Source organism: Aspergillus lentulus (genome assembly GCF_001445615.1).
Source record: "Aspergillus lentulus DNA, contig: Alt16, strain: IFM 54703, whole genome shotgun sequence".
NCBI classification, from domain to species: domain Eukaryota; kingdom Fungi; phylum Ascomycota; class Eurotiomycetes; order Eurotiales; family Aspergillaceae; genus Aspergillus; species Aspergillus lentulus.
Window position 1 is genome coordinate 790,670 of NW_028322113.1, and position 18,059 is coordinate 808,728.

General features: G+C 51.0%; 4 protein-coding genes and 1 non-coding gene across 5 annotated transcripts; 1 reads left to right on the plus strand and 4 right to left on the minus strand.

Moving 5' to 3' along the window:
- Nucleotides 1–18: 18 nt before the first annotated feature.
- On the minus strand, nt 19–10,551 carry ALT_7743 (cell wall alpha-1,3-glucan synthase ags1; the record flags this gene model as incomplete). Its single annotated transcript, XM_033560913.2, has 7 exons — nt 19–67; nt 121–6,753; nt 6,809–6,984; nt 7,033–7,410; nt 9,568–9,752; nt 9,801–10,229; nt 10,278–10,551. The coding sequence occupies 7 exons, from the start codon at nt 10,549–10,551 to the stop codon at nt 19–21; spliced, it is 8,124 nt and encodes a 2,707-aa protein (XP_033416804.2).
- Nucleotides 10,552–11,038: 487 nt separating this feature from the next.
- ALT_t155 lies at nt 11,039–11,110 on the minus strand. Its single transcript has one exon. It is a non-coding gene; the product is annotated as a tRNA-Gly (tRNA).
- A 1,346-nt stretch (nt 11,111–12,456) lies between these two features.
- Nucleotides 12,457–13,608, minus strand: ALT_7744 (LysM domain protein; the record flags this gene model as incomplete). Its single annotated transcript, XM_033560915.2, has 5 exons — nt 12,457–12,584; nt 12,652–12,810; nt 12,879–13,009; nt 13,062–13,336; nt 13,390–13,608. The coding sequence occupies 5 exons, from the start codon at nt 13,606–13,608 to the stop codon at nt 12,457–12,459; spliced, it is 912 nt and encodes a 303-aa protein (XP_033416806.2).
- A 255-nt stretch (nt 13,609–13,863) lies between these two features.
- ALT_7745 (putative CUE domain protein) lies at nt 13,864–16,182 on the minus strand (the record flags this gene model as incomplete). The annotated part of the gene is made up of 2 exons (XM_089600316.1): nt 13,864–15,275; nt 15,495–16,182. The coding sequence occupies 2 exons, from the start codon at nt 16,180–16,182 to the stop codon at nt 13,864–13,866; spliced, it is 2,100 nt and encodes a 699-aa protein (XP_089455209.1).
- A 463-nt stretch (nt 16,183–16,645) lies between these two features.
- Nucleotides 16,646–17,776, plus strand: pex7 (putative peroxisome biosynthesis protein (Peroxine-7); the record flags this gene model as incomplete). The annotated part of the gene is made up of 1 exon (XM_089600317.1): nt 16,646–17,776. One exon carries the CDS (start codon nt 16,646–16,648, stop codon nt 17,774–17,776), a length of 1,131 nt encoding a protein of 376 aa, XP_089455210.1.
- Nucleotides 17,777–18,059: the final 283 nt, after the last annotated feature.

Genomic DNA, 18,059 nt, shown 5'->3' on the forward strand with positions numbered 1-18,059 from the left:
ATAAAACATTAAGCTGTCTTATGGCCGATTAAGCTGCTCTTTACGGTAGAACAGGAGGAATCCAAAGCTGTATGCAGTTAGTATATAGCCCGTCAGAACATAATCGAGACAGAGTCTTACCTGGCCAAAAGCTGGAAGAACAGGGCAATCCAGAACCACGCATTGGCAATCTTATCCACCGACGTGCCGACATTTGGCGAGATGCCGTCAGGACCTAGTCTATTCGGTGCGAATCCGCGCGCGCAGATGGTAGCGATCGATCCCACGGCCTGCGCAGCCAGGAGGACAAAGCAGACGTGCACTCTTGTCAGAGTCTGCAGGAGGATCATACCCAAACCAACCTGCTGGATCTCATCGAGGACACCGAGCCAGAGCCACAGACATCTGGAGACGATGGCACCAGACGTCAGGCTCCCCGCCCAAGGGAGATAGTACCCGATATTGGACGTTCCCCACCATGTTTGTGCCCAGCGCGGGGAGCCCAGACTGAGTCCGAAGACGGGAAGGATCCAGCTGTGCTCCTTGGACAGCGCGCGGAAGACAAAAAGAATGAGCACCCAGAGGATTATGAAGAAGCCGACCACGAGGATGACGACCTCCCATGTCTTGGCGTGTTTGGAGGACCAGAGGAACGACCAGTTGCGGCCGAATGCGGCGGCGAGGAACCAGTTCTGCACGATGACCATGAAGAAGAACCAGAGGACGATGCGGCGACGGAAGAGCGATGTGTAGAAGAAGAGGATCCGACTGGGTGCTTGGCGGTAGTATTTGGGCAGGCCCAGGGCGAGGATCACGCCGATGAGGAAGCATACCGCGGCAATCGGCATCACCACGGCCGTGAGCCTCCAGGTGCTCAATGCGAGGGTGGACACGCCTCCAATTTCCGTGGCGGTGACCTTGGAGCTCCAGTACCACAGTGCAACGGTGTACAGCTGCGAAATTCCCTGGATGAGACTGGCGCGGAACATCCAATCCTTGACGGGGACGGCGCCCTGGTCACCGAAGTTGGGAGCGAAGAACAACGAACCGCTAGACGACGCCACGGCGTAGACGCCTGCAGCGACATTTTGGGCCCATCCTCGCCCGACCTCCGACAGTCCAAAGGGAGACACACCAATTACAATAAACGCCAAGCAGTATATGAACCACGGGAGACTGAGGACGATCACCGCTGGCAGACGGGCGTACATGAACCACCATGCGATCGACGAGACGCAGTAGATCGCTGCGATGACATATAACTTGGTTGCTGTCTCGCCTACCTGGCCGACCAGCAGGGTAATTTGAGAGGAGTTGGTCGCGATGATCTGTCCAAGGCCTAGGAACAGAGCGTAGACGGGCCAGTTTCCGATCCGTCGTCGCATGAATCGCTGAATGGCCATAGGGCGCCTGTATCCTAGCCGGGAAAGCCAGCGATCGATTTCATCGGAGTCGCTCGGGTCCGAACCGGCCGTGGCGGTCGAGAGGCGGTTATATTGCGTCTCATGGTCGAGCTGGTCCGGGCTGGCCGAAGAAGAAATAGACTCCTTGGCATGGTGTTTCTTCAGCTGCGCGTCGTTGTACATGTTATAAAACTTGCGCTCGCTCTTCATCAAGTAGGTCTCGATGCAGCAGTCCGTCATTGAGTTCTTCTTGTCCAAGTTGTTGAGCAGCTGTTCGAATCGCCGGGTGAAGTGGCCCATGCTGTCCGTAAAGGTCGGGTCGACCTTTTGCAACTCGAAGACTTGCTGATTGTGGTCGCCCATCACTGAAGGCAGAGACAGAACGGAGACATTGCGGGAGTGGGCAAACGGCATGCCCTCGCCGGAATTAAGTGCCAATTGGAATGGGTATTGAGGCATATCAGAAGGCGTCCTCGGCGCTGGCGACGAAGCCCGCGAGACGAAGTACGGTGAGCCTGGCATGGAATGGTACGGCGGCGTAACGCTGTTCCGATTTCCATTTCCATTTCCTACCGACTCGCCATTGTCTTGAAATCCAAGAGCGTGGCTGACTGCCCTCATGGCCTCATCAGTGGAGATGTAGTCCACCCGGTGCGAATTGGAGTCATCCTCATCGACTTCTGCATCGGTGGCCTCCTCATCCAGCTGGCTCTCGACGACCTGACTGTCGCGAAGTGACTTCTTGACCAGACGGTTCCTGCCCTGGCCAGGTCCAGCTCGTCGGCCGAGGGAGAGTTTACGACCTAGACTGCTCCTGTTTCCGTCGTCCGTCTGCAGTTCTTGAAGCCGCGACTCGGCGTTCAGCATCACTCTTGAAGGCGGAGTCTCCAGACCGTCTGGAACAGACTGGGCCAATCCAGGCAGACTTGTTGTGGAGTCCCGCATGTTCTGCATCTCCCAGTAGATCTGCGGCTCCGGCATGGGACCAGCGACAGTGTTTTTGTTCTTTGTATGATGGATCTGGATGGCCGTCTGTTGCAAGGTTTCCAACTTCTGGATCCATTCCAACACAGGGAATCGTTGCTTGGCAGAGTTCGTGCGCATTTCTTCCCGGGTCTCCTGGTCCGAGTCCAGTGCGGATTTGATGGCAGTCCTCAACTGATGCAACAGATGGCGGGTCGCGTCGGATTCCACCGTGTACCACCAACCGGGCATTTGACCTAGACCTCCAATGCGAGAGCCAATCCCCAGCGCACCTTTACGACCGAACTCGACCGCAACCAGCCCAAATGGCTCGTCTCGAGACGGAATCAGAGCAAAGTTGGCGCCGGAAAACACATACGGAGGCAAAATGGTAAACTCTGGCTTGGAGAACACGCGCCCTGGGAACATGGCCATGATGCGCTCCAGTTTGATAGCAGCCAGCTTGCCATACAGGTCAATGATGGGCCCAACGCAGATCAGCTGGACGTGAGGTCTAGCTGACAGTATCGCTGGCATAACATCAGCGATCAAATCAACACCCTTCTGCTTCGACCACCGTCCGACAAACACGAGAAGATCGGCATTGGGATCTTCCTTCAGACCAGCCCACTTCTGCGCCTGCAATTTGTCTCTAATCCGATCTTCGGGAGACGGGATTGAAACATTTGTCTCAGCTCCATCGCCGACGGCACCAGTATCCGAGGGGTCTGGGTTCGGGAGACTGCCAATTTTATCAAGACTCCAGAAGATTGGGTAGCGAGCCCATGAGCGCTTTCCGTACTTCTTGGACACGCCGACTGCACCGAAACCACGCTGGTGGAATCGAAGATAGCTTGCGCCTGTATGGAGAAGATTGAGCACGTTTCCAAACTGGCAGTATTTGGTCGCGGTTTCGATAGGAAGATTAAAAACTGAGCAAACTTCCTTCTTCTCTTGTTGGGTCCTTAACGGCCAGAGACCCTGGAACTCGGCGTTGTGCAGTGATAGACAGACCGGGACGGTTCGTGTCGGCAGCAGGTAGAGGGGAGCCAAGCAACCGTGGAAATCGTTGATGTGGTAGAGATCGATAGAAGGGAACCGCTTGATCGTCTCCGCAATACACTGGTTCCATGCCGAATAGTAGACTGCGCTGTCGAGGTCATCCATCCGTGGGGGGTAAGGCTCGGCTTTAGTCTGCTGCCGAAAGACTGGCGCATCGAGGAGGACGTAGGTGATATTGTCGACGACGTGGTATTGCACATTCACCAGATAGGGCTTGTCGAGGATGGTGACCACCATTGGCTCCGCTGGTGTGTCTTCGGGATACTCAATGTCACCAACGCAAGGGACCACCCAGATAAGGTTCTGGTGCCTCAAGTGCTCGGACATTAGTTGTGCCATGACTCCCAGACCACCGATCTTGACCTTGACCTTCCAATCCTGGATGAGGTATTCCATAGTGGCGATCAAAACCGTACGTCGCTGTTCAGCTGCGCCTGCAACCACATTCTCCGGCAGCACCGCCTTGTCGGATATCGCCATTTCCGAGTCATCATCCCCGGCGAACTGTGCTCTGACCTTGCGCCAAAGCAGCGGCAGCTTATCCTCTTTAGCCGCAGTGCCATCCGTGTTCAGTTTGACGCGGTAGAAGGTTCTCATAAAAATAAAGGCACCGGCAAGGCCCATTAGGATAGGAACAACCCATAGGAGGATGAAGAGGACGAGCTGAACCCATCCAGACCCGACGGGGGTCATCTCATATCGAAGGTTGGCATCATTAAGAGAGATGGTCCAGCCGAGGTGCGGAAATGGAGGCAACGTGGTTATGTTGATCACGTTCGACGAGAGATAGGACGGCGGAAGCTTCTGGACCACAGACGCGTTGTCCACGTCACCATAGACCTCTGTAGGATCTGGCAGGCCATCTGGTCCCACTCCCCAAACACTGATCTGTCCAGTAGATGGCCACTCATACACAAAGTCATACTTCCAGCGACCCTCCTTGGCGTCGTACCTCATATTGCTATCCAGTCCAGCATCGTAGCCGAACTGATTGTACGGTCCGTTCCACCACAGATGAGGGAATCTTCGTGGCACACCATCCTGCCAGTCATGGTCACCTTCCTGGATGTAGTCACTACTACCGGTGAGCCTCGAAAAATACTGCACACGGACGTGAGTTCCCTTCCATTTCTGAGCATCCGTGCCGGTCCAAGGAGCAACGTCAATCGTCGTGTTCCCACCGGTATACGTTGTCCAATTTGACCATGTCCGACCGAAAGTTGTCGAGTAGCGGAACATGTCAGCCCCGGCGGCCTCATGCTGAATGTAAATGTCGCCGTCCTCAGATTTGTGCACAAGGCTTGTGGAGTAGTTGGCGAGAGGGGTTATCAGCGGGTTCGTTGGAGTTCCCATCCGGAACAAAAACCGGTCGACGGCGTTGGTCCGAACTCCGGACGTTGTTGAAACGTTTTTGACGGTCAGCTCGTGGATGCCATGGTGAACGTTCTTCAGCTTGGCGGACCATGTCCAGAGAGTGGGGACCTCCCCGACGTAGTGATGACTGCTTGTCCGTGGAGTGATCTTGCCGCAGTTGACACTGGATGTATCGAGAGTCGGTGTGATGCCCTTTTCGGTGGTAGAGTTTAGGGAGATCGCTTGAGTCACGCCGGTACAGTCCATCTCCTTTGAGTATCCAAGCTGAATATCGACGGTTTCCCCCGTGTCCTCCGCGGACAGTAAACGTGCGTCGTGGCCGGGAACGAACTCGGTAACAGTGGGACCAGGCTCAACAAATCTATCGGCCTCCACATAAGCTCGGTATTCCCATGGAAGGAGAGTCATGTTGCGAGCGCAACCGTATGACTCGTTCCTTCCCTGGACCTCAATTTCGCCAGGACCATCTTCCAAAGTGAGCTCGTCGTAAGGGGCGAACACATTCTTCAGCTTCGTTCCCGACTTGTAAGGAGCCAATAACGCGGTACTCCGATTCTTGCAGTCACCACCGTAGGTTACAGTCTTGTTGTCATTGTGATACACAAGCCAAATACTATTGTTGCCCTTGGAAGCCTCTGGCTGGACCTCAGGGAAGTAGCTTCGCAAGACCGACCACAGACCGGTCACTGTGGGGGTGTCCGATGAACCAGGAAGATAGACATCCTTGGTAAGCTGGGAGAGGGTCTGGAGATAGAAGCCATCATTAGCAACAGGATAGTGCTCCCGGATTTCGAACATGCGCTTCATGATATTGCGGAGTGGGTGAGCAGGATTGCGCTGGTCGTAAGTGACGGTGATGTCGTGACAGCCGTACAGACCCCTTTCATTTGGGAAGTTGTAGAATTTGGTTGTATTCAAGTTGAAGCAGCCATGCGTCCACCATGCGGTCTGGTAGGTCATCGGCTGCCGACCAAAGAGATAGTTTGTTGCCGTGGCATCGAAAACATACATATCCTGCTCCTCACCCCACAGGATGAGGGGAATGCCAGGGAGCTCCAGCGTGACAATGAAAAGACCCAGGAGGTATTTCTCCGTACCGTTTTTGATCGCGGGCCAGCGAAAGTTATCCTGGTTCGACACACCATACATATGCCTGGGGTCGAGCTGACCGGTCATGGGGTTTAGGAAATCGTTGGACACAAGCATCCCGTTCCATGCCTCAATGAAATCTGTAGGCAAGTCGAAGCCAGCAACAAGGTTACCATCCATTCCGAGGAAACGGGTCATCGAACGGTAGATAGTATAGTGGAACGCGGCTGCATCCAACGCCTGGTGGCCGTCCTCTCTGAGGAAGTATTGAGCGTCTGAATCGTTCTTCAGCTTGACAGCAGCGCCTGCGGACTCTGGACGCTGATCTAGCTGGCGCCCACGGCCAAGGTAGAGACTGCCGAAGGTATTGCCAGATGTGATCTCGCCTGGTATGAAGAAATTATGCTTGCCATATTTCTTTGCACACTCGCGGAATGCCGCCGATATCTCACCCAGGGGCTCCAGGGTCGCCTGAACAGCTTTATCATAGCGGAAACCGTCGATATCCAAACTGGCAATTTGAATGCAGTAATGCTTGGTGATGATATCACGCACGGGCTTGTGCCATTCACGCAGCCGATCTTGCACCGAGGCGAACTTGGTGAGCTGGCGCTTCCAGTCAGGGAAGTTGCCAAATGCCTCTAGTTCTCCATACTGATCAAAATCACTATTATAGCAACCCTTCAATTCCTCAACCCCGCCGGATGACAACGGCAAGCCAGTCTCATTCCAGAATTTCGGGTAGTCGCAAGTCTCGTTGTACTCATTGCTGAACTTAAAATCGGCATACCGACGATCCGTGATCCACTCGACCTCATATTCGTCTGGTCGGAAATCGGCTGAGGTGTTGAGGTGGCCTTTGAAACCGATCAGGTTGCTCAGTCTGCGTATCGATGTAAGCTTGCGGTAATACAACGTTGACCGGAGAAAACACTTACGTTGCCAGCGTATTGTCCATAATCACATACATATCACGGTTGTGAATCTCGGTGATGGTCCGTCTCCAGTCCTGCAGTGTGCCATGGTGCATGTCCAGCAGGGTTGTATCGACCGGCGAGTAGCCATCGTAGGCCCAAGGGAGGTTCATCAAGCCTGTTCCAGCAAAGTAGATACCCTATATTTGTAAGCAACGCATCAGACACGGAAGCGGTTTCAAACGCACCTTGAAACCCATGCCCCGGATATAGTCCAGCGTATCAATCAACCCGACCAGATCCCCTCCATGACGCATCTGGTTGGAGTTCAGTACATGCTCAAAAGCGGTACCGTTGATGTCGTCATTTGTTGGATCACCGTTCGCGATTCGGTCCAGAAAGATCGTGTAGACGGGGAAACGCCAGTTGTCCGGCGAAGGGTGGTATTTATGATTTGGCCATTCTCCCCAGTAGTCAATCGGCGATTCCGCCGATCTGTTTTCGTTCAAGTTATAATCAACGAGCGACTCGGTGTAGGGCCAACACAGTGCACTGACGCTCAGCAATGACAGGATGAGAGCGACTGAGCGCTGCGTCTCCGTGAACATTTCTGAAGTGCCTTCAAGCTCTCGAGAGTCGTGAACGGGTTCAGTCGATCATGCTCTGAGATGCGGAAGAGCCACAGAACGGATGGTAAAAATAAAACGAAAGACGAAAGAACGAGTGGTCTGTCAACTCAGAGGGAAAATTGACACTGGGAGTTGCAACACCACCAGACCAGGAACAGCGGGGAGAAAAGTCATCCAGCGCTGAGCAGGCTGCGTCCAGACTATCCACTGTATGCAGGTGGCCATTGTCTCACTAAAACTCTTCGCAGTCTCCATATAATGACGACAGACCGGTGTCTCAATAATCAAACGATATGAGACATCTGGGACAGTTCCACAGCGGTGGGGTAGCAGTGGGCTGCCAACCACGCGCCACGACATCACTTCGACGGGTTTTCCGTGGCTATTCTGGGAAATTAATTAAATTGGAGCCTTTAGTGGGCCATCTTAAGTCGTATCTGTAGGTGTGTGGACTCCTCTGGACTTGTCTGGAGGGATCAGTGAGATTCTGTCAGAAGCCACTGCAGATTACGAAAGACACAGTAAAGGTACATCCTTGTCAGGTGGCATAGTCATAGGCAGCAAGAACTTCTATACTAGGTAATGTATCTTTTTCCTCGAAAACAACATCGACTATCATGGTACCCATCGAATACATCGTATCACCTCTCATGCATCGTCGTGTTAACCCACTCGACTAACAGTATGAGCCAGATTACACTTTGTGAGAGGGCCCGATCGCGATACTGTATCGCTGGTGGAACTTGAACAGCCTTCAAGCCCAATGAGCAGGACTGTACGGAGTAGTAGCTACAAGATACGGGCTAAGACTGCCCGATCGACCCGCCATTCGCCTTAGTGAAGCAGTTGTTGTCAAGGCCAAGCAAGTAAGGCAGAAAATTCTAGCATAGGTCCGAGTTTTCGCCTATCATCTTATCAAGTCGAAACAAGCACCGGCTCCGTTGTGGACCAGCCACTCGGCATGCGCAGCCGTGCCGCGGTTATATATATCTCAGGGTCCCGTAAGTGGCGTCCTCCTCCGACACCTAGCCAACGATCTTTCAAGCTAGTCCTATCGCCCTGGCCATGACTTACGAGTTACGACCAAATTGCAGGAGAAACAAAATAATGACTGTTCCTTCCGACAGCTCCGACCCGAATTGGCCGAGCACATCATTTCCTTTTCAGGTAACCGGCCAAATAATCAATAGGCTAATAAATGTGTACTTAGAGTGTAGTCTACTGTGAAGGTGCTACGGAATAGATATCTAACTGGTACACTTCGGGCACAACCTTACCCAGCACGGCCACCAGCACAGGTGGATCAAGGACGATCCGGGTCTAAGAAGATAGCCCTGAAACACCAATGAAAAAGCGGTCTGATTGAGTATCCCGACATTCAATAACAGTTATGCTCACTAGTCATTGGGTACGACATATTCTAACGTAACAATAGAATACGGTCGCAGACTGTCTGCATGTCAGAATTCTATAGGGGACTGGATATGCATCAAGAGTAAGAAGCTTGATTATCATCCCTTCAAGCGGGCCAATTCTGGACTAGAGTTCGCACAGACAGCCACAGATATCAACCTGGCAGGATATAAAGAACCGATTAATTATAGATATTGCTTAGGTAGATCCTACCATGACTTAATCTACCAATCTACAAAAAAATCCTTAGAGCTTTTGTACTATTCTTACCGATATCGTCCTCTCTATTTATATTAGGTTAGATCGACAGGTTACTGAAATTACTGTAGATCTTCACTCTTATCTATTCATTTTATTTGCATATATGAACCCCATGATTTTGTTACTGTTACGACTGCGGACCGAACCAACACTTCTGCTCACAACGAAACTGTAGTGGTGGGTGGTTAAATTCCATGACCTCTTAGTGTATTGTTGCCTAGATCATACATCTCAGCCAGACAACCCTTGGACAAATACCTATAGACTGATAAGAGAATGGATTTAAGAGGAAGACATAGCATAGTATCAGACGGCTCGGCTTCTACTCAGTCGACCCTAACAGCCATCTCAGTCCATTGACACAGTCATCTTGCGCCCGTCTCGACACCTCCAACTGAGGCGCATATACCCAAAAAATATGCGGCAGCGACTAAGACTATCAGACATTTCTTCCCAGAACAACTATCGGCCAGAGCATACCTTGTAGAATGAGACCCGTACTTCAATGCCTGCATTTTGAAGCCCTTGCACATAGCACACTGCGTCATCACGGAGGATATCAACCTCACAGATCTGGACGTACGTCTTTGGCAGCCCGTCAAACCGGCCCCAGAGAGGATAAGCCCTAGGATTTGTCCTCTCTGTACACGGGACCCCAAGTGAATCTGGAGAAATGTTAACAACCTATTAACCGACTCTTATTCCACACGAACCATGATTCTCCGCCATGCCTTGCCTATCAAGCTTCTCCGTCTCCAGCTCTTCAGTCCACGACTGGTGCAAATCCCTGAAACACGGCGGGATCAGCGCCGCATCCGCGCCACGTACCGTCACCGGAGCGCGGAGCAGGACTCCGCTGATAGTGACGCCTGCAGCAGCAGTTGTCTTTGTTGGATCTCGCATCCAGTCTCTCGCCTTCTGCGAGACAACCGCGGCGAGCTGTCCGCCTGATGACGTCCCGCTGATCACTACCCTTACCGAAGCGCCGTGCTTCGGCAGAAGGGTGGGGAGGTTGGTTACTATGTACTCAAACGCATCCCATCCGTCGTTGATAGAGATAGGATACTGATGCGCCGGGCTGAGTCGATAGTCGACGCTGATGACGGTGCTGGGTCCACCCAGTGCCATGTGCCTGCACGAGACTATGTCTCAGTCAGTTATTTCCCTGTAGGTGAGAGTAGGTCACATACTATCTTCCGTGTCCAGAGAGCCCTGCACAAAGCCTCCAGAGTGGTAGAATATGACGACTGCATCGGATGAGTGGTCTTTGGGAGTGTAAATCCGAATGGGGATCCGGTGATTGTCCCTGGCTGGGACTGTCGTGTCAACGCTTGATACTTGTTCGGCAAGGACACGACCATCCGCGGAAGAGAAGAAACGCTCGTTTCTGCTTTCGTCGTCGTGGCTGACAGTGGGATTCTGCGCGAGAAACGCAGTCCATTCAGAATGGAGCAAAGGCATCATACAGTATGTGGTGGATTACTGTCTGATACTGGTCTCAGAGAGGAGATATTCGACGAACTGATATCGACAACGTTGCAGCCTTATTAGAAGTGGAATTAGGCAGCATTTCACCATTTCTCGTATTCTGTAGTTTCATCCCACTTGGATACGGAAAGGCTATCGTATGGGGCCATCCCAGATAGACTCGCCGAATATGTTCCGTATATCATTTTGTTCGTGCTCTCCTCTCTCTGTCCGTTATCCGGCTGATAACAGCCAGCTCATAGTTTTACTGATACAATATCAAATGAGCCCTCCACGACACGCCCTGTGAGCTTGACCCAAGCATCACCGATGGCTTCAGATATCGCCTCGACCTCACAGTAAGCTGGCATAGACTCATGTCTGTAAATTAAAATGTAGATATCTAAACGTCGCAAGGGAGTCCAAATGAAACGAAACGATGAGAAATAGTATACATAACAAAAAAGATAATGAAAAAAAGATATGCGTTAGCTGGGAGTCGAACCCAGATCTATTGCTTGGAAGGCAATAATGCTAACCGCTACACCACTAACGCTGTTTTGTTATGTAATTCCGCGTCAAACAATGACCTATAAGGATAAATCAGTGACAAGCTACCGTTATATCGCTGCTGTCAAATATTCTTCAATAACCCTTCTACTCCCTTTCACATACATACATGATTCTAGGTAGATCTACTCAATTTATAACAGACTTCACTATTTTGTTCTGGTCAGGCTGGCGGTAGAGAGCAAGAGCTACAGCTCTGTGATGACATATATTCACTCTGCATATCCAATTCCCATCTTCTCTAATAAATAAAAATTCAATACATGATCAATCATGCAAAACCAGTAGCCACCCATCACCTATAAATAATTCGGTCTTGATATCCCGAGCTAGATATGACGGTGTAAAAGTCCGAGATACTCGAGCTCATTTTGAAAATCAGACCCGCTATAAAAGCAGAGGCACATCGGGCTCGCATCCAAATCCAGAACATGCTTAGAAAATTTCCTGTTATCAAGACGCAAGTTGTTGCTTGTCGACGCTCTATCCATCGTGTGTTCATGACTACTTATACATGCTAATTCTACTGTACTGGCATAATGGCTAGGCTGGCCGCGTAGCATTGGGAAATGGGTATGCCGTATCAATTCCCCATCCCATTTTGGGAAATTGGGATTCCCATGGGACTTCCCCCAGCCCATCTAGTTGGGATGGGACTCATAATTCTTATAGTAAATATAGGGTGGGAAATTCATACGGTGTTCCCATAGAGTAATATTAGAATAAGAATGGAAATGCTATAGGTCTCCGAAATTTGATTTATAGAGTAGGAGTAGGGCTAGGCGCATATTCTCTATAGATTTTAGGAGCCCTATGGATTTCCCTTCCCATCCCTAAAAATCAAGAATTCGCATGACTAGGGGCAAAAGAGGAGGAAACTAGCAGTGGGAATTCCTTTGGGAATCCTTTCCCTTCCCAACAGTTAGCGTAATAGTGTCCATTACTCCCAGTTTCAGCCAGGCAGCTGAAGGCTAGCTTTTTAGAGTCAAGCTTGCTACTCCTCTTACCAGTATTTACATACTATCTAGAATAATGAGGTGGTTGAGGTCTTATCTCTTCAGTTATTTACGTAATATGATAGTAAATAGTAATTTTGCTCATCCAGATGAGTTTATTAATGCGTGATAAAAAGGCTGCAGCTAATATCAAATGACTGCAAGTAAAGTAGACACTGCACTACACCGCAGCTCAAGCTGTATCCAAAACCAAGCATGAGGAAGGCATGGGAGATCGCCAGGCACTGTTGCGACCCAGGGGATTACTATTGTCATATCTCAGGCTCGCCATCAGCGAAATTGAACCGCCCCCATGAGTCCCGGACGCCGGTAATTCCTAGAGCAGGACTCTGAGGAGCCTGGAAAGAATTGGATCTGGCATTGGCTGGCCAGGAGATGGAGATTGCTGCGGCTGTGGTGTTGGTTGTTGTGTCGGCTGTGGGTTGGGTGTGGCGGAAGGGGTTTCTGATTCAGTCAGATAACAAGTACATCGCTAGACGAGGTGAATAGTGGCTGCGGGAAAGTAACATACCAGCGACACCGACGCAGACGTAGTAATCTGGTAATAGAGATTGGCATGAAGTCGGCTTCACAGCGGGGTTCCACGAGTAGAATTGGTCCACAGATATTCCATATTGATTTGCAATGGCCCAGCAGTTGTCACCTGATACCACCTTGTGATACTTGTTGCCTGTGGCGAGCGATATCGTCAGAAGCAGTTCGCAAAAAGGCACATTGCTGCGCTTCGTTCGCACTTACAGTTTGCTGGAGTACCCGACAGCACCGGGCCAGGGGGATTCGTGGGCGTAGCCACTGGGGGTTCCTCTTCCTGAACGCCGACGCACACGTAGTAGTCGGGGTATAGGGCCTCGCAAGAGTGGCCAACCGACCTTGTTCACAATGTCAGTAGGGATTGTCACCTGACTGGTCAAACAGACTTACGGGTTCCAGCGGTAGAAATCGTAGATCGAAAAGTTACCGAAACCGTTTATGATGGACCAGCAACTGTCTCCCGTTTTAACCTTGTAGAAAGCATTGCAGTTGGCAGCCAAGCCGCCCTGCGTGGGAAAGGGCAGATCGGCAGCCCCAACTACAGTTGCCTTGTCCATACGACTCGCTTCTTCGGCAGAATCTGCCGACCGCATCGTCAATTCTGATACAGCAACACAGTAGGAACGGCCACTCTGAAGTTGACAGTCATCCTTGAGAGAAGGGTTCTTAAACTCGCCGTCAGAATCGTGGACTGGCACATGTGTAGTCCAGCACTTACCCAGTTCACCAGCTCTTCCCTTGAAATGTCGAAGTAACCCTCTAGGTCAGCACACCGGTCATTATTTGTAACATCATTAACCCAATAGCCGCAATTTTTAGCAACGCTTGGGTCGGTCGGGCTAGTCGGAGAGACGCTAGAGGGCCATCTCTTGACGACAGCCGAGTTGGCTGCACCTAGGAAGAGAATTTGAGCAATGAGGATCGAAGTGAGTCCCATCTTGAGCCAGAGTTGTTGATTGTGTTGTGAAGACAGAGATCGTTCAGAATCTCGAGAGAATTTATACTTTTCAAGCTCACATTCTCTGCTGAAGCGAAGCTGCATTGCTCACGGTCGATGGAACCTCACAATGCACGAACCCTTCGTGACACCGCATAGTAAGCACACACTAGGGACATTGTATGCGTCGAGACCAGAAAAGGGTCTAGACTCACATTTCAGACTACTCTGAGTACTGTAATGCGTTCCGCTCCGTCATTGCTTGTCGTCTTCTTCGACGAAGTTGCGCAACGTGGGAGCTCCACCTTCCGTGGGCTTAATTTCCCAGAGAGGTTCACCGTCGTCATCAAATTCGGCCCACTGGAAAAAAGTGCAACCTTTCTTTCCTGGATCATGTCCCGCATAGCACATCCACATATATCTACCCTTGTTCTCACGTTTCCGTTGCACACATCGCAAAATTGCTTGTGTGCCACAACGGCACCGCGGAATGTTACGCGGGTGGAGAGAATCCCGATACCATCGATAGGTGATATTGATACGCCGGTTACCTGACAAGGGATGTGGTGAAACAGTCTGCGCGGGTACAATAGCATGTTTCCATTCTTCCTGCATCTCGGCATGCATAACAAGGAGAGAATTGTGTGGAAGGTGTATGGAGATTTGGCCCTGTGCATCAGCGCGACCATCAATCCCTTTCGATGTGGTTTTCCGTCTGGACGGAAAATCCGCTGTCAACCCCATGGCTGACACCTCACTATCGTCCCCTCCATCGTCATCGCTCGCCACGATACGTCGCACCCGGAACTCTCTTTCCACGCCTAAGCTCAGGCTTCCAATAATAGCTCGCGGACCAAGGTAAGTCAGCTCATCCGAATGGTAGCCCACACTTTCTGTTGGGCCATCATAGCAGTTGACGAATGCTGCATTGGGCACCCATTCCTTAGGCGACTGATACTTGAGCTTCTTCCCATCTGGATAGCACGCTCGTATACGCTTCTGAACCTCGTCGTTCACTGCGCGCTGAACTTTGGCAGAGACGGCGCGCAAGTACGGCGTAAGCTGGCGCACGTTCGAACGGTATCTGCCTCCATAGGTGTATTCCGATGTTTGTTGGCGAATTTCCTCAGGAGTAGCAACGTACAAGCTGCTCGTGTGAGGGCTTTCAACTGTACGATCAAACAGCTGAAACCTGTACCTTGAAAAGTGCTTCGACTCATCCAGAAGTTCCAGTAGTAGCGCGTCTGCTTCATCTGGGGGCAGGAAATTATGGATGATGGTACACGGAGTATGAGCAGCAACATCTTCTGGAGAGAAAAGATGTAACGTCTTTCCTTTCCGTGTGAGTTGCCTTTTTGGTGGCAACCCTGCCTCAGTTTTGATATGTGAGGTCATAGACGTCTGGATCGCTGACACACCACCTGTTCTCTTTTTGACAGGTTTATACCCACGTTGAGCTGTAATTACGGCAGATGCGTCTTCAACCGACCCGCCACTTGAAATGAGAATGTCCAGTAAAGCATCCTGTTCTAAGTCTGGAAAGAGTGATAGGAGCATCGCCAACTTCATATCTGTGGAGTCCTCATCAGGGGGCAGCGTCTGCTGCGTAGCCGACGGACTCAGCCGAGGCCGCTTTCTCGAGATGAAGCGATCCATTCGACAGCCATCTGATTTCAGAATGAGTCCAAGATTATGTCCTGGTGCTGTAGAAGGCGAAGATGATTAGGCGACAAACATGACTAACTCGTATACTGACACGTGATTCCTTCCGATATGACCAATCAGAATGCTTTTTCAAACAGCATCTAGTAATTATTCGCCATTTATAGAGTTCTCTAGGAAGCTCGATATACACTATGACATTTGCATGTCTTAACTCCAGTTACCGTTACCCAAGTAGACCTGAGACGACTTATGATAGTCCTCCAGACTTCTTCCCCGTCGCAGACCGTCGTATACCTCCACAATTGCTGACAATGCCACTTTTGTCCAGCCAGGATAATCTTCTTTTGTTGGCTTCGAGTCACGGCGATGTACATCAGGAAAGTTCTCCTCTATGACCTTGACGGGACAACTGGAGTAGTCCGCATCCTTCTCCACCATGGACGACATATCTACGGTTGTTGTGAGATGCGACAGCACTCCATCATCTATCATCAAGCACATCCGCAATCGGACAGGGAGTTCTATCGCGGGCAACGCTAGAGCTACCTTCCAATCATGAAAGGCTTCCCGGACAGTCTCCTCGTCAAGTCCGTGGTATTCCTCCTGAGCGTTGAACACTTTCGAGGCGTATGTTGTTTCAAGTAGACGGATCTGTTCCGGGCTTCCTGGTAGACATCTCGAGAGGGCTTTCTGAATTTCTTCGTTGAGCGCTCGGAGGAAAATCGGTATCAGCCGCTGTGAGTCTGGCGCATATGTCGTGCGATAGACGATGGGACCCCAGGTGAGGGTGAGGAAATCGCGTTCGGGCCCAGGAGGGAGGGATCGGAGTCCAGGTTCTGACCCCAGGCGATAGATCTCTTTCTGGAGAAACATATTGGCAGGAGAGTGCCAATGCTCAGGTTCTGTCATTTTCGAAGCTATCCCACTGGATGTATTAAAGGCTTATAGATTAGCATTCTCAAATGGTGGTCAGTATTCATCGATCGATCAGTATGTGAAGCTTCTGCCGATTCGGAGTCATTGTCGTCAGAGTGACATCGACAATGAGGACGAACAGTGAGAACAACAAACAGACGGTCATTTGAAACAAATATGTGTTTATTGGCGTACATTAAGCGATAACTTCTGGTCCTGAAGCTGTTTTTGCAGCGGCGACTAAAACATCGAGCAATGACGATGGTGGGATCTGCCTTGTTCCTCACTAAATTAGTTTCCCATCAGACCTCGGTTCCTCGCATGCGATTCTCCCCGCAATCTTCAACTTCATCCCTCTCAGTATTCTGCTGCAATCATAATGATACCCTCATGACCGGTCTTTTCTTCGGGTTATTTTAATTCTTATTTTCAAATACTATACCCTTCTTTTCCCACTATGCTTCATTTCCGCACCGAGGGCTACAACGGCTGTGCGGTCAAGTACTCCCCGTTCTTCGACAACCGGTTGGCTGTCGCCGCGTCGGCCAATTTTGGGCTGGTAGGAAATGGCCGGCTGTTCATTCTAGAGCTGACGCCGAATGGCATCGTACCCGCCAAATGGTGTGTCTCATTGTTGACTTGTTCGCAAGCAACCGGAACCTATATTGACAAAGCCACCAGGTTTACTACGCAGGATTCTCTATACGACCTCGCCTGGTCGGAAATCCACGAGAATCAAGTCCTCACAGCCTCCGGCGATGGCAGTATTAAGCTCTTCGACTGCAATTTGGAAGACTTCCCCATCCAGAACTGGAAAGAACATAATCGCGAGGTCTTCAGTGTCCACTGGAATCTCGTAGCCAAGGACACATTCTGCTCGAGCAGCTGGGACGGCACCGTCCGCGTCTGGTCGCCGCATCGGCCGCATTCTCTATTCACCCTCCCCACACATAGCTGCACCTACTCGGCGGCCTTTTCGCCCCATTCCCCCGATATACTCTCCTGCGTCACGTCCGACTCATACGTCCGCATCTTCGATCTTCGCACGCCCGCCTCCGCATCCAACCACCTCACCCTCCAGATTCCCATCCATGCCGCACCGGCATCGCCCATTCCCGGTAAAGCCGGTGTTCCTCCTGCCGCATGCGCTCCAGCCGAAGCTCTCACCCATGACTGGAACAAATACCGACCGTCCATCTTAGCGACCGCAGGGGTCGACCGCACCATCCGGACTTTCGACATACGTGCCCCACAGCAGGGGCCTCAGGCGGTCATGACGGGACACGAATACGCGGTCCGGAAACTGTCCTGGTCGCCACACCTTTCCAATATACTACTTAGCGGTAGCTACGATATGACCTGTCGCGCATGGAGCGATCAGACCACTGCGGGCCCTATGGGGGATACCGACCCTATGCGCGGTGGTCCCGGCGGCCCGGTAATGGGCATGGAGTTGGGGCGTATGAATCGGCATACCGAGTTTGTCACAGGTGTTGATTGGTGTCTTTTTGGCAGTGAAGGATGGTGTGCGAGCGTAGGGTGGGATGAGAACCTGTATGTATGGGATGTGCGAGCAGTGATGGGATAAAGATGCTGTGATCTATCGTTTCTCCCCTTCTACCTATCCTGTATTGGTTATTTAGATTACCACGAGATACCATTATGACATGTCTGCGGGACAGCAACTTCAGCTTTCCCAAAGAAATTACACGAATATGCAAAGTCCTGTGTGAACAAGCTATCTCTCGCATTTTTGTTTTCATCAAGTCAAGCCATGAGTTCTATCTGATGATATAATGATCGAGATACATTGTATGCAAGACGCTCTATTTCAAGACATGACTCGCCAAATATCATGGAATTCTGCTATT